This window comes from Leopardus geoffroyi, chromosome A1 (genome assembly GCF_018350155.1).
Source record: "Leopardus geoffroyi isolate Oge1 chromosome A1, O.geoffroyi_Oge1_pat1.0, whole genome shotgun sequence".
Lineage (NCBI taxonomy): Eukaryota > Metazoa > Chordata > Mammalia > Carnivora > Felidae > Leopardus > Leopardus geoffroyi.
Window position 1 is genome coordinate 204,549,677 of NC_059326.1, and position 12,943 is coordinate 204,562,619.

The 12,943-nt window shown below is 48.1% G+C and overlaps 1 protein-coding gene across 3 annotated transcripts in view; it reads right to left on the reverse strand.

Annotated features, from left to right (window-relative positions):
* Nucleotides 1–3,417: 3,417 nt before the first annotated feature.
* NIM1K (NIM1 serine/threonine protein kinase) overlaps nt 3,418–12,943 on the reverse strand; it is a 66,720-nt gene continuing 57,194 nt past the window's right edge. For all 3 annotated transcript variants that reach the window (XM_045438768.1, XM_045438776.1, XM_045438785.1), the window contains exons 3-4: nt 6,247–6,515; nt 3,418–4,297 (exon numbers count right to left, since the gene is read on the reverse strand). In XM_045438768.1, coding sequence (XP_045294724.1) covers nt 3,548–4,297; nt 6,247–6,515 — 1,019 coding nt within the window. In that variant the 3' untranslated portion in view covers nt 3,418–3,547. The remainder of the gene's footprint in view (nt 4,298–6,246; nt 6,516–12,943) is intronic.

Here is a 12,943-nt window from a genome sequence, read left to right on the forward strand (position 1 = left end):
GGGCACAGGAGGAATTGCAGAATCAAGCTAATATGTATTATCAGGAACCAGGGCAAAATGTGTTCGAGTGGATCTTGAAGACATTGGGCCAGGGGTGGAGGTCGAGGGAAGAATAGCAGGTGGGATAAGGGAGAGCTAATCATCCTGGGAGCATTTACCCATGACTTGGAGAGGACACCATAAACTGGTCCTAACATGCAGCCGGGATGGCTATAGAGGTTTGGACATGAGTGCGGCCTGCAGTAAATGAGGCAGAGATGGCACAGTGTTAAGGAAAAGGTAAGAAAGTTCCGGGAGGTACGAATATTAGCAAGGTTTCATTAAGTGAGACTGAAGAACCACCTACGTACGTTCCCCAGGAGGACATTACCTTCACTTGAGGCAATAAAGAATGTTCTGGGAGGGGTGTACCAGCACTTATGTAAAGGTCAGTGATGGCTACACACTGCCAGCAGGACTTGACAGTGGGAAATGCTGCCACGGAACAAGGCGTGCTATGATCAGCGGGGATGATGGGATTCTAGAATGACAGAGGTCATGTATTATCACTTAAATGTCAGAGGTGAGGTGGACATAAGAGAATGGACAGTCTGGCTGGAGTGAAAATCAAGGAGTCTTTGTTTTGTGACAAAGGCTAATAGTTCACAGAGTTCTGAGTGACAGCTGTTACCAGAGTGTTACCTGACTTGTATAACCAAAAAAAAAAAAAAGAAAGAAAGAAAGAAAAAGAAAGAAAGAAAGAAAGAAAGAAAGAAAGAAAGAAAGAAAGAAAAAGAGGCAAGCTGGTGAGGAGAGGCTGATATAGCCTGTCACGAGAAAATCATGGTCCCAGAGCTAAGTTATAGACCCAGTGCACAGTGAGTGGGAGGCCAGGTCTTGAGGAAAAGCCTGCTGGCACAAGTATATATGGTATACGTGCCCAGAATTTTTAAGGACTGTTGGCTAAAAAGTCCAGACTGACTGGATACCAGGAAATCCTAAACACTATTATGACCCTAAGTGTGGATGGGCGTCTTTAGAAACCAGGTGATGAGTGGAGTTCTGGCCAAAGTCTGTCTCCCAGTGGGTCCCACCTTGGGGTTCCTTCCCCAGTCTCCAACTATCTACTTGGGATTGATACTTTTAGACCACTGACCTGTGGAGGAAGAGCCACATGGAAACCTCCAGGGCTGTACCCTCTCCCAGGCCATGTTCGTAAATCACGAGCAATCACACGAGGAAATGCAGCCATCAGTATTACCATCCAAACTCAGCTTCACTACTAAAAAAATTTAAAGGCACAAAGGTAATGGGCTCCATCAAAACCTCCTTTAACTTATCCATCAGACTTCTAAGAAGAGAGCAGGCAGATAAGAAAGGATGATGGCTGTTCTCTGTTGCCCCCACGCAGGATGCAGCATCTTCACTGGCAGCCTCTGGCACTGATAGGCAGCTGTTACTTTGGAAAATGCATTCCTTTCAATTTGCATCAGAAAGGAGGATCAAAACAATGCGCGGACGGGCAGCTGGTCTCATTTGCTCCAGGCAATTGTCAATCTCCGGCTCGAGGTCACAATATCGTCTGAAGGACTTTATCCTGACGGTGTGGAATATCATGCTAGCCCACTGTATTGTGACAGCGTCCTAGGTGGGTTTAGCATCAGAAAGTGGCAAGAACTCAGATGCCCTAGTGAGACTTATGTGTGCCAGAGCGTGGGTGATAAATGCCCTGAAGAATCAGGGGCCTGTTACATTGACCAAGTATTCAGAGGCACAATGACCTGGGGCAGGCCTACACATTCCTTCTAAGGTAAAGGACAATTTGTTGCATCTTTTACCCCTTAGTGCTGAGACAGAGGCACAGGGTTTAGTAGGACTCTCTGGGTTTTGGAAGTACATTATGTTTAGTACATTCTTCCAGTTTCACCTGTCATGGCTGCCCGTTTCCAGTAGATCTCTCTCTCTCATACACACACACACACACACACACACACACCATCCAGTTTCAGGCTTTGCAGCAAACTGCATTGCCACCCTGGCTGTATTACATGACGGTGAGGGATACTGTGGGGGGTCCGGCAATCCCAGTGGAAGGCTACAGCACAGCCCTGTAGGGTCCTGGAGTGACACCACACTTTCTGCAAAAGAGAACTGCTTGGGCTCCCGGTGTGTTATGGGGCCCTAGTAGAGACTAAGCACCTGATTATGGGACGCAAAGAGACAAAGCAAACGGAGCCATCTCCTCATGCACTGGGTCACTATCAGTTCCATGGAGTCATAAAAGCAGATGGCAGAGCAGCGACCTTACTGGAATTGACATCTACTCAGGATACAGGCTTGCCTTTCCTGCCCGCAGCGTACCCTCTAACACAATCATGCTATGACACAGAGAATATCTGATCCGTTTTCATGGTATCTCTCATGGCATTTCCTCAAAGTCTTTTGTGGCAAAGGCAATGGGCACTTGACCATGGGATCGACTCATCTCACTATAAACCTCAACACCTGAAACAGCCAGCATAAAAAGGACAATGTAGTGGTTCAGCCAAGGCACTGGCTCTATAGGACAGTATCCTGCAGGGTTGAGGTTGGATCCTGACATTCTCCAGGACTGGGTACAAGCACTTTAACCATGGCTGATGGGTATGTGTCCCCTGTTGTTAAAATACACAGGCCTGGTGGGGTGCCTGGCTGGCTTGGTCAGTGGAGCATGGGACTCTTGATCTCAGGGTTGTAAGTTCAAGCCCCACATTGGGGGTAGAGATTACTTAAGAAAATCTTTATAAAAAAAAAACAAAACAAAAAACTATAGGCCTGGGAATCAACAGGTAAAAGTAGGATAGCCTTCTCTCACATCAGTGATGTGAGAGTGACCCACTTGCAGAATTTGTACTTCTCTTTCCTACAACCCAGGTTCAGCTAGATTAGAGGTTTGGGTTCCCAGGGGCAGGGGGATGCTTTCACCAGGGGACCCAGTAAAGGTCCAGTGAACTGGAATCCATGACTATCGCATGGTCACTTTGAGGTCTCTGTGCCAGTTGACAAGCAAAGAGAGGAGCTATCATACTCGTGGAGATTATTCACCCTGATCATCATAAGGGGATAAAGAGGAGAATGTCTGGAACCCAGGAAGTTCACTGGAGCCTAACTTTGGGGCCTCATGATACCAGTGAACAGGCAATTGCAGCAACCACGGCCTGACAAGGGCAAGGCAACTCAAGGCTCAAATCCTTTTTTTTTTTTTTTTTTTTTTTAAGATTTTTTAGAATCTTTACACTAAATGTAGGGCTCAAACTCACAACCCCAAGATCGAGAGTCACATGCTCCACCAACTTAGCCATCCAGGCACCTGAAACAGTTCCTGGCAGAAATATTTCTTGATTAAATAAATGAATGAATGCCAGAGTTGAAGAACAAGAAAGCAAATCTAGGCTTTTCTGGGGGGGAAATGCAGATCTTAAATTTAAATTTATTTAAAAATTACAAAAATGTCTCCGCCCAAGTTGTCCATGAAAAAATTTAAAAGCAGCAACAATGCTCTTGGTTAATTATCAGCAGTTAACGCAATTTATAAAATTGAACAAAACTTAGATGTGTGTCTTATGCCTCTATAGACACGGGACCCTTTCTTCAGGTCCCTTTCTTTTGGGTCTGGTAGTATCATTATCGGGACACTTTCCAAAGCCTTTTTTCTTTGGACTCTATGTAAAATGATCCGATAGACCCCTGTAATGGAGCTTCGGGCGTCTCTCCCTTGGTTGTTTCGAATGTGCTCCTCTGTAATACCCAAGTGTTCTAAAGTGCTTTTGACCTCGTTTTCTTCTTCCTTGAGGGTGCTGGTTTCGGACAAATGTTTGGGATCCAGTTGGAAAGGCTCCAGAGGGGTGGGGTACGGCACCCCTTGCATCCACTCATTGCTCATGATGGAATCGATGCCGTGCCTGTCGGTGGGTACGGGCTGAAGGACGCCCCGGATGAGGCGGAGGCAGGGCTCGGACACGTGCGGAGGCACGCTGTATGTGCCCTCCAGGATGCTCTTCTTCAGCTTGGCCACGGTCTCTGCCCGAAACGGCATGGTGCCGGTCACCATGAAGTACAGAAGCACCCCCAAAGCCCAGATGTCCACATAAATGCCGACATAATGCTCGTCTCGGAAAAGCTCGGGCGCCGCGTAGGGAGGCGACCCGCAGAAAGTGTTGAGCATGTCGCCTTTTTTACTTACTGTGCTGAATCCAAAATCACCCACCTTCACACAAGTATTACTGGTATAAAACACGTTTTCTGCTTTCAGGTCTCTATGAATAATTTGGTTCTCATGCTGTGGAGAAGAAGACACAGGGAAAAGCTATCATTTTCAAGGAATAATACTAACAGAAGTGAATGTGTCAGTTGCTCTGAAACAGTGAAGTGATAGATGACGGAGTCATAACCAGTTCAGCGGATGTCAACCTAACTCAGATTGCAAGCCTCAAGGGCCGCCCGGCCATGCCCTTTAGCCAACGTGACACCCACACATCCCCCAAACAGACCAAAGGTTCTGTTCTTCCGTGGGGCAACGGTTGGACTCTGTCTGACACTTGTGACTCAGGAATCAGTGCCAGAAATGAAACTGAGATCTTTTGAAACTACATGCTCCAAAACACAACGAAACGGTAATCCTTCATGTTTGAGGCCATGAATGAGTTTTTCTGGCTGAGCAACTCTTGACCAGAGCCAACACCAACGAGACTTAGAGCCCTCCCCAACTTTTCAACCCTGCTCCTTTGTGGGGGCTCCTCTCCAGAATTCAGTAGAAGGAAAGAGGCTATATTCAGCAAGTTCTAGCAAGTTCCACTGTGGGTGGCGAGCATGTACCCCACCCCCACTCTTGCATTCTGGATCCATACAGACAACCTTGAAGACCCCTGACCTACTTAGTCCCGAGGGCTCTTGGGATGGTTTAATGTGACTTTGCTGGGCTTCCTGGGGTAAGAATCTGGGCTTTGGAGCCTGATGGCTGGGTTAATTTTAGGTTCAATGATCCCAGCAGCGTAATATGAGTGTTTCCCTTCTTTGTAAAATGAGATACCTCGTGAGATTGCTGTGAGGGTGGCCAGTGGTACTGTATCTGCAGTGCTCAGCAAGGTCCCGGCCCAGAGTGGACACGCTCAGTGGAATCTGGATCTGTGTTCATGACTCACCACTGGACAGATGGGAGAAATGTCAGGGCATGGAGCTTCAGAGGCCTCAGTCTGAGTTCCCTCTGCTCTCCCACTCAATTTCTTTTCCAAGTAGGATGTGGAAGACTCTTTGCCCATCTGCTCCATTGCTCAATGTGGGTCTGGCTTACTGCCTGGCCCTGGGACAGTTCACCACAGCATGGGGCCACTTAAATGACACCTGGTGGAACTGAAGATCTGAAGCACCCACCCCCATTACGGTTGGGCTTTTCTCTCTCACTCACTTCTTTTTCCTTCTCTTCTCCCTCCCAATGCCTATCTCGGGTCCCTGGGTCACTAATTTCCCTTAGTAATTTGTCCAGGAGGTCACTGATGACAGTCTTGCCTCCACAGCGTCCGGTCAGAAGAATGAACTAGAAATAGCCTCTCGCCTCACATAGACCCCAGACGAGTGTCTCTTTTCTGCCAACTGTACTGAGACTGCACTAGGTAAAGAGGACAGCCCAGACTTCTGCACTAATGGAGCCGTAAAGATGGTGGTCAGGCCCACGTGTCAGGCTCCTCAGTGTGTGGGGGCAAAACAGCCAACAGTGGAGAGGGCACAGCAGAACCAGTTCTGGGAGGAACTAGGGGTGTGTGTGTGTTTTAGGAGTCCACATTTACCTAAAGAAATGATCAGAGGACTGAAGTAAGAATGACATAATAAATGTTAATCTGCTGAGCACAGAGGGAGCAAGAGCTGGAGGAATTCACCAAAGGCAAGAAGGGTCTGTATGAGCTGACGTGACATTGTAGAAAATTCCAGAGAGAGACAAAACTGAGCAGAATCATGAAGGGTGGAGAGGATTTGGAATATGAGACGTGGTAAGAGGGGAGAGAGACACAGAGGCAGGGAGACAGGGCCCCGAAGCAGCGTGGAGCCAGCTGTCTGGTAGTGACGACATGGGGGCAAAGAGTGTCATCTCGTCTAGACTCTCACAGAAGGGACTACTGTCTGCCTTTTGCAGGACCCGAAGCCTCCGGGGACGCTTGGAGAGTGGCCAACTGGAGCCCACGCTCCCACTGTGGGCCGCGTGGGGGCAAGACTCCATCCCTCACACCCACTCACCATGTGCTTCACGGCAGACACAATCTGGGAGAAGATGAGCTTGCTTTCTGGCTCTGAGAGTTTCCCTTCGGTGCTGATTTTCCCAAAGAGTTCCCCACCCCCTGCATACTCCATCACCAAGTGGAGCTTGGATAGGGTCTCCACCACTTCATACAGACGGATGATGTTGGGATGGTGTAGTTTTTCCATGCTGGAAATTTCACGGGACAGTAGCCTTTGGGTTTTCTGGTCCAGCTTGGTCTTGTCCAGGATCTTAATGGCCACCTTTTCTGGAAAAAAAAAAAAAAAAAAGAGACGATGTGCCCATGTTCACAGGTGCATAGATAGCTAGAAGTGTGAGGAACCCACGTGGGCCCCTTTGTTTTACTGGACACAGAGGTTAAATGGCTGTTCTCAAGCTCCTGGAGCTCGTCAGTGGTGATGACAGACAGACGGGAGTTCTTTGAGCTCACAACAGTGCTCGTTCCTGGGATCGGTGTGAGTTTTCCACACACAGCTTTTGTGTGTTTTCCTGTCTTCTAGGACTTCCGGACTTCCAAGACTCCTGTCTTCCAAGGAAGTTTCAGTTTGATGATCTTTATCTAGTTGTCTGGGTAAAGTGTAAGCTTCTTTGCTTAGCCCAGAAAGCCCCTCCTCATCAGACCCAACCCACCTCTTCTGCCTCATCCTGCATCGCTCCTGTCCACAGTCCCCGCAGCCCCACGCACAACGTTACACAACTGTTTGTTGTTCCCTGAAAAGGGACTGCACATCCATGCCTGGGACCTTTCCTCCATCTGGATCATTTCCTCTGCTTGGCTCGTCACTGCTTCCCTGTTCTGTACTCAGGTAACTCCTGATTACCCTTCAAGGCTAGCCTCAGAACCAGTCCCAGGATGTCAATTCCGTGTATTCTCCGTACGATAATCTCAGCACACCGGCCTATAGATGCTGATTCCTCGTCTGTCTCCCCCTCCTCCCTCTTCCCACGTGGCTACGTTTTATCTGACTTTGGCAGCACAAAGCACATAATGTAAGAGTACGGGCCACACAGAGGTCTGTGCAGAGGTCAGGGGGTGCACGAGACTGACCGGCAGGGTGACACGTGGCTGGCGGGAGGGTTCGCTGGTATGATGGCTCTGGACTGCAGTTTACTGTTATGTATTGAGAGCCTTAAGCATGGCTGCATGTTTTGAGCCAGCCATTTTGCTTTGGTCAATTACCCTTAAAGAAATAATCTGACATGGGCACAAGACTCCCTATGTCAGAAGACTTTGGTGACACTGGGAACAGCACCCAGCAAGAGAGACGGCTAAAATGAAGTGTGGTCCATCCATCTCTATAATGGTACACCATGCAGCTGTCAAGTTAATGATGCTGATTTTTATTAATTGACATGAGGTGATGTTCAATACAGAACAAGTGAGAAAAAAATACAAATACACATTTGCAAAGAAAAAAGTCTGGCAAGTTATTCACCAAAAAGTTTAGAATACTTATTTTATGGGGCGCCTGGGTGGCGCAGTCGGTTAAGCGTCTGACTTCAGCCAGGTCACGATCTCGCGGTCTGTGAGTTCGAGCCCCGTGTCGGGCTCTGGGCTGATGGCTCAGAGCCTGGAGCCTGTTTCCGATTCTGTGTCTCCCTCTCTCTCTGCCCCTCCCCCGTTCATGCTCTGTCTCTCTCTGTCCTAAAAATAAATAAACGTTGAAAAAAAAAAAAAAAAAGAATACTTATTTTATTAATAGGGGGATCACGGGTGGTTTTCCGTTAATTTTTTTTAACTTATCTGTATTCTCTAATTTTCCTACAATTAATCAGACAATTAACATATATTGCATAATAAAAATGGTTAATGTTTGAACACGGTGAATCTACTCCAAAGTAAAACAATTCATTTTTTTTTTTTTTTTTGGTTCGAATTGGACCACATTTTGTATTAGGAAGAAAGAAGTTTCCAGGCAAGTAAATGGGAAAACAGGATTGCAGGGCCCCTGGCGACCCACAACTGCTTTGAAGAAGTCGGGCACAGTGGCTGTGGGCGCAAAAATAGATGCCGCTAGTTAAAAATAGGAGTGCTGTTTGTATATTAAAGTAGGTCCTCAGGGCTTCTGGAATGGAAAGGGGCAGGGTTCTCTGCTCTCTGAGGTCATGCTTGCTCTAGAGGAGGCAACACTAGGGAAGAAGGAGGCGAGTCACAACGGAGCAGAACCCTTGGGGTTTTGTGTCACCTCAGTGGGCAATCGGCCTCGGGGATGCACTGCCACTACCAGCCGTCCGGGCCTTCTGCCTCCCCCGCCATGTCTTTTCTACTGTTCCGTCCTTAGGAGTAAGATTCACTCCACCTGCTTACCAGAAGCAGAAACTCTTGGTTTTGGGTAGCCTGTTAGGTGGAGCTGCTATTTTAACAGCTGGAATGATGAGCCCCATCCTTTAACCTGGCAGATCGGCTGCAGAAGAGCCCCCACCGCCGCTCTTCCCTGATCCTGACCCTGAACCTGACCCGGACTCCTGTTAGGGTGCATATCCTCTTTGCTGCGTGGCAGGCAGAGGCACGTGGTCGCCCACGTTTCGGGCACCCAAGAATCAGGTCGCGGTGAGGTCAGGCTGCTGTCACAAACCTCCTTTGAGCACAATTCGAGTCTTATTTTATTTTTTGTTTTCTTTTATTTCTTAAAGTTTATTTATTTATTTTAAGAGAGAGAGAGCAAGCAAGGGAGGGGCAGAGGGAGAGGGAGAGAGAGAGAATCCCAAGCAGGCTCTGCATTGACAGCACAGAGCCCGACACATTCCCAAGAACCATGAGATCATGACCTGAGCCGAAGTCAGGAATTGACGTTTAACTGACTGAGCCACCCAGGTGCCCCATTTTTTAATTTTATTTTATATTTGAGTGGCTCTTGGCAAAGGCTGCCCTCCCAGGGCCTGGACCAGAATAAGGCAGGAGAGGAGCTGCGAGAGGGAGGCCTTTCTTTTTTATTATTATTATTTTTTTAACGTTTATTTGTTATTGAGAGACAGACACAGAGCATGAGCAGGGGAGGGGCAGAGAGAGGGGGAGACACAGAACCCGAAGCAGGTTGCAGGCTCCCAGCTGTCATCACAGAGCCTGACGCAGGGCTCGAACTCACAAACTGCAAGATCATGACCTGAGCCGAGGTCGGTCACTCAACCAACTGAGCCACCCAGGCGCCCCGAGGGAGGCCTTTCTTAAACTCTGTGCCCTGGATCCCCCCGGGCCTCACTCCTGTCCACCTGTTTCCTCTACTTGGTGTCGAATCAGATTATTGCCATGTCTCCTAACATAAATGTATGATCATAGAAAACACGAAAAAGGCTTCAGCATCCTGGATTGTCACTAAGTGAAAGAAACTGCTCTTCCAAGGAGAGCGAGGTCTCCAAATCCACTCTTTCAACAAGGGTTCCGTGAGCATGGACACAACGTGCCAGGCAGTGAGGAAGACACTGTCCCTTCAGCTCAGCCAGGGACAGAGACTTTTAAAAAACCCATATTACAAGTGCAGCACGTGTGAGGAAGGGGTGCGGGTGGAGCATGGAAAGGCCTCCCTGGGAAAGGACATTTGAGCTGTGACCGAGAGGTGAGGAGGGAGGCCAGGCACGTGGCTGTGGGATCACATGTGTGCCAGGCCCGGGCGAGGGGCAGAGGGACACCATGTGTGCTCAAGGACTCGAGCGGGAGCCCACTGTGCTGGACACAGAGAGTGAAGGGAGCCCAGTGGGGTACGCGGGATCAGAAAATCCGGGGCTTTGGAGGCTGCCTTAAGAAACATGGGCTTTGCCTGTGGGACAGCGGGAAGACAGTCCACGGTTCTCGGGAGAGTGATAATCTGACTTCCGTGTCTGAATGAGTACTCGGGCTGCACTGAGGGAAACGGATAGAAGAATAGGCCTGGGAGCAGGTTGGCGGGTTGGGAGATCCCAGAGAGAGGACTCTCCTGGTGCTGGCAGGAGGGAGAGAGACTGGACACATTCGAGTAACCCTCCCCTTTCTCCAAATCTGGTCAGGAGTCTGACACAGGTCCCATGTAGTGGGCAACACATTCCTTAAGCTAGGACTTACAGACTTGAATATCTCGAGAGGCCAGGGTGGTGATAGGGTGGCGAGCTTGCATAAAGCAACCGGGAACAGTGGGGACCACGGTGTCCTGAGGAGGACATGCCCCGGTGCAAACTCAACTCCAGACAGTTGTCGCTGTTTGCCATGGAGACTCGGTGTTGTCACATCTGATTTTTTTCAAGAGAAGCCAGACCTCTGAATTTTTATGCAAACGTTCCAATTGCTAAATGACAGCAACTAATTCACATTTTTAAACCTAAAGTGAACCAGGCAGAATATATCTGCAGGACCAAAGGGAAAAGGGGAGAAAATCGATATTAGAACACAGAGGGCGGTGTAAAAAATTTGCCACGAGAGGATCTAAGATCGTCTTTACAGACACAGAGCCAGGGGCTGGGAGAATAGGTATCAGGCCCTCCCTCTCGTTCCTTTGATCCCCTGCACGAGACCAAAGCCAACTGGAACCCAGAGAACTACGGAGACATAACACAGTCTGGGGCAGAGAGCAGAATGGGGGGCGGAGAGTGGATCTGGAGAGGCAGGTGGAAGATGCTGGGCACAGCAGGCTTGCAGGGTAAAGGTGCGGGAGGTGATGTGGGTGTAAAGCGAGAGGCTGTGCTTTCCCTGGAATCTGACTAAGTGTCAGCTAGAGGAAGGTAGTGCAGAGGCAGTGAGGGAAGGTTCTAGTGGTTGGGATGTATAGGCAAGAAGATCTTGAAGCAGGAAAGGCCCTGATACCTTGGGGTATTGGTCCACACACCTTTTGATTGGCTTTCTTTACCCATGAAATATTTTTGAGCACGACTCCAGTTTCACTCAGAGGAAAAGCCAGAGTCCTTCCTATGACATAATGACCCCACACGATCTGGTGGCTGCTGTCCCCTGGCCTCATCCCTCTGGCCGTTCCTGGACTACTACAGGAACTACAGTACTACACTCCCTCCTTAGGCTTGCTACCCTCTCTGCATGACCGCTCCCCCCCCCACATCTGTGGGCCGCAACCTTATTTCTTTCAGATCAGTGATCACCCCCTCAGGAAGGCTGTCTCTGCCAACTTATCTCAAATAAATGTGGCCCTCTCTGTATATATATATATACACACATATATATATACATATATATGTATATATATATATATGTATATATATATATGTATATATATATATACACACACATATATATATGTATATATATATAATATATGTGTACTAATATACACATTTTAAATGTATATATAATCATGGAAATTAAAAAGATATCGTGACAAATAAATATAAATGGAAATTCTTTTTTCCACGTTTATTTATTTGTTTTGAGAGAGAGAGCACGGGAGAAGGGCAGAGAGAGAGAGAGAGAGGGAGAGAGAGAATCCCAAGCAGACTCCGAGCTGTCAACACAGAGCCCGGTGTGGAGCCTGAACCCACGAACTGAGAGGCCATGACCTGAGCCAAAATTAAGAGTGAGCCGCTGAACTGACTGAGCCACCCAGGTGCCCCCGGAAATTCTAATATTGCCTTCCCTTATCCAGTGATCATCTTGGGCATCCCCTAGGGAATGTGCCCCTTACTTTGGAGGCCTCTCGGGGTCAGCAATGACTCCCAATTTGCTAAGACCAATTGTTATTTCTTAGGCTTTATCCCTTCTCCTTGAAACACCTTTATCACTTGGTTTCTATGGCATTTCTCTTCCCTCTTTCTTGTGTTTTTTTTTTTTTTTTTCTTATTGAAGCTGACATACGATGGTATATTAGTTTCTGGTGTACCATATAGTGATTCAAGTTCCGCACATAATGCTCACCTCGGTAAGTACTCCCCACCCGTCACCATGCAACGTTATTGCACTATTATTGACTATATCGCCTGTGCTGTGCTTTCCATCTCCGTGACTTATTTATTTTATAACTGGAAGCTTGTGCCTCTTAATCCCCTTTGTCTATTTCACCCATCCTCCCCCCACCCTCCTTGCCTCTGGTAATCACCAGTTTATTCTCTATATTTAAGAGTCTGTCTGTTGGTTTTTTTTTTTTTTTTAGATTCCACATATTAGTGAATACACATGGTATGTGTCTTTTCTCCCGCCTCTTCTACTTCTAAGCCTCTTTTGCTGTGTCCTTTTCATCTCGGTAGCCTCTGAGTGTTGGCTACCTGGAGGCACAGCCCTTGGACTCCCTCCCTACAACCATTTCCTTGGTGATTCCAGATGCAGAAGCATGTCTGCCTGCATGACCTCTCCACTTAGTTGTCTTAGTTTGGATTCTGCCTGAAGCAGAGTCCGAGGCAGGGATGCAGGTGCAAGTAGTTTACGAAGGAGATAACCCCAGGAAATACAGATAGAAGAATGAGGAACCGAGATGGGAAAGGAAAGATGGCCAGTAAATGATGTGTTACTAAGCAAGTTATCGGTCATCCTGCTGAGTTACTGTGCCTCGATATCACAAGAAGAGCTGGCGTATTTATGATTCAACTACTGCCAGTAATTGGTTTTTGGCCACTCCTGGGGGATGTAAATTCCCCTCTCCTTCTGGCCTCCCATGCCTGCGGGAAGAGCAGGCTCCAGAACCCAGAGAAAGTCCAGAGGCAGAGAGATAGAGAGACTGGCATGTGAAGGTTAGGCTTGCATGCACCGAGGTGGTAAGGTGCCTG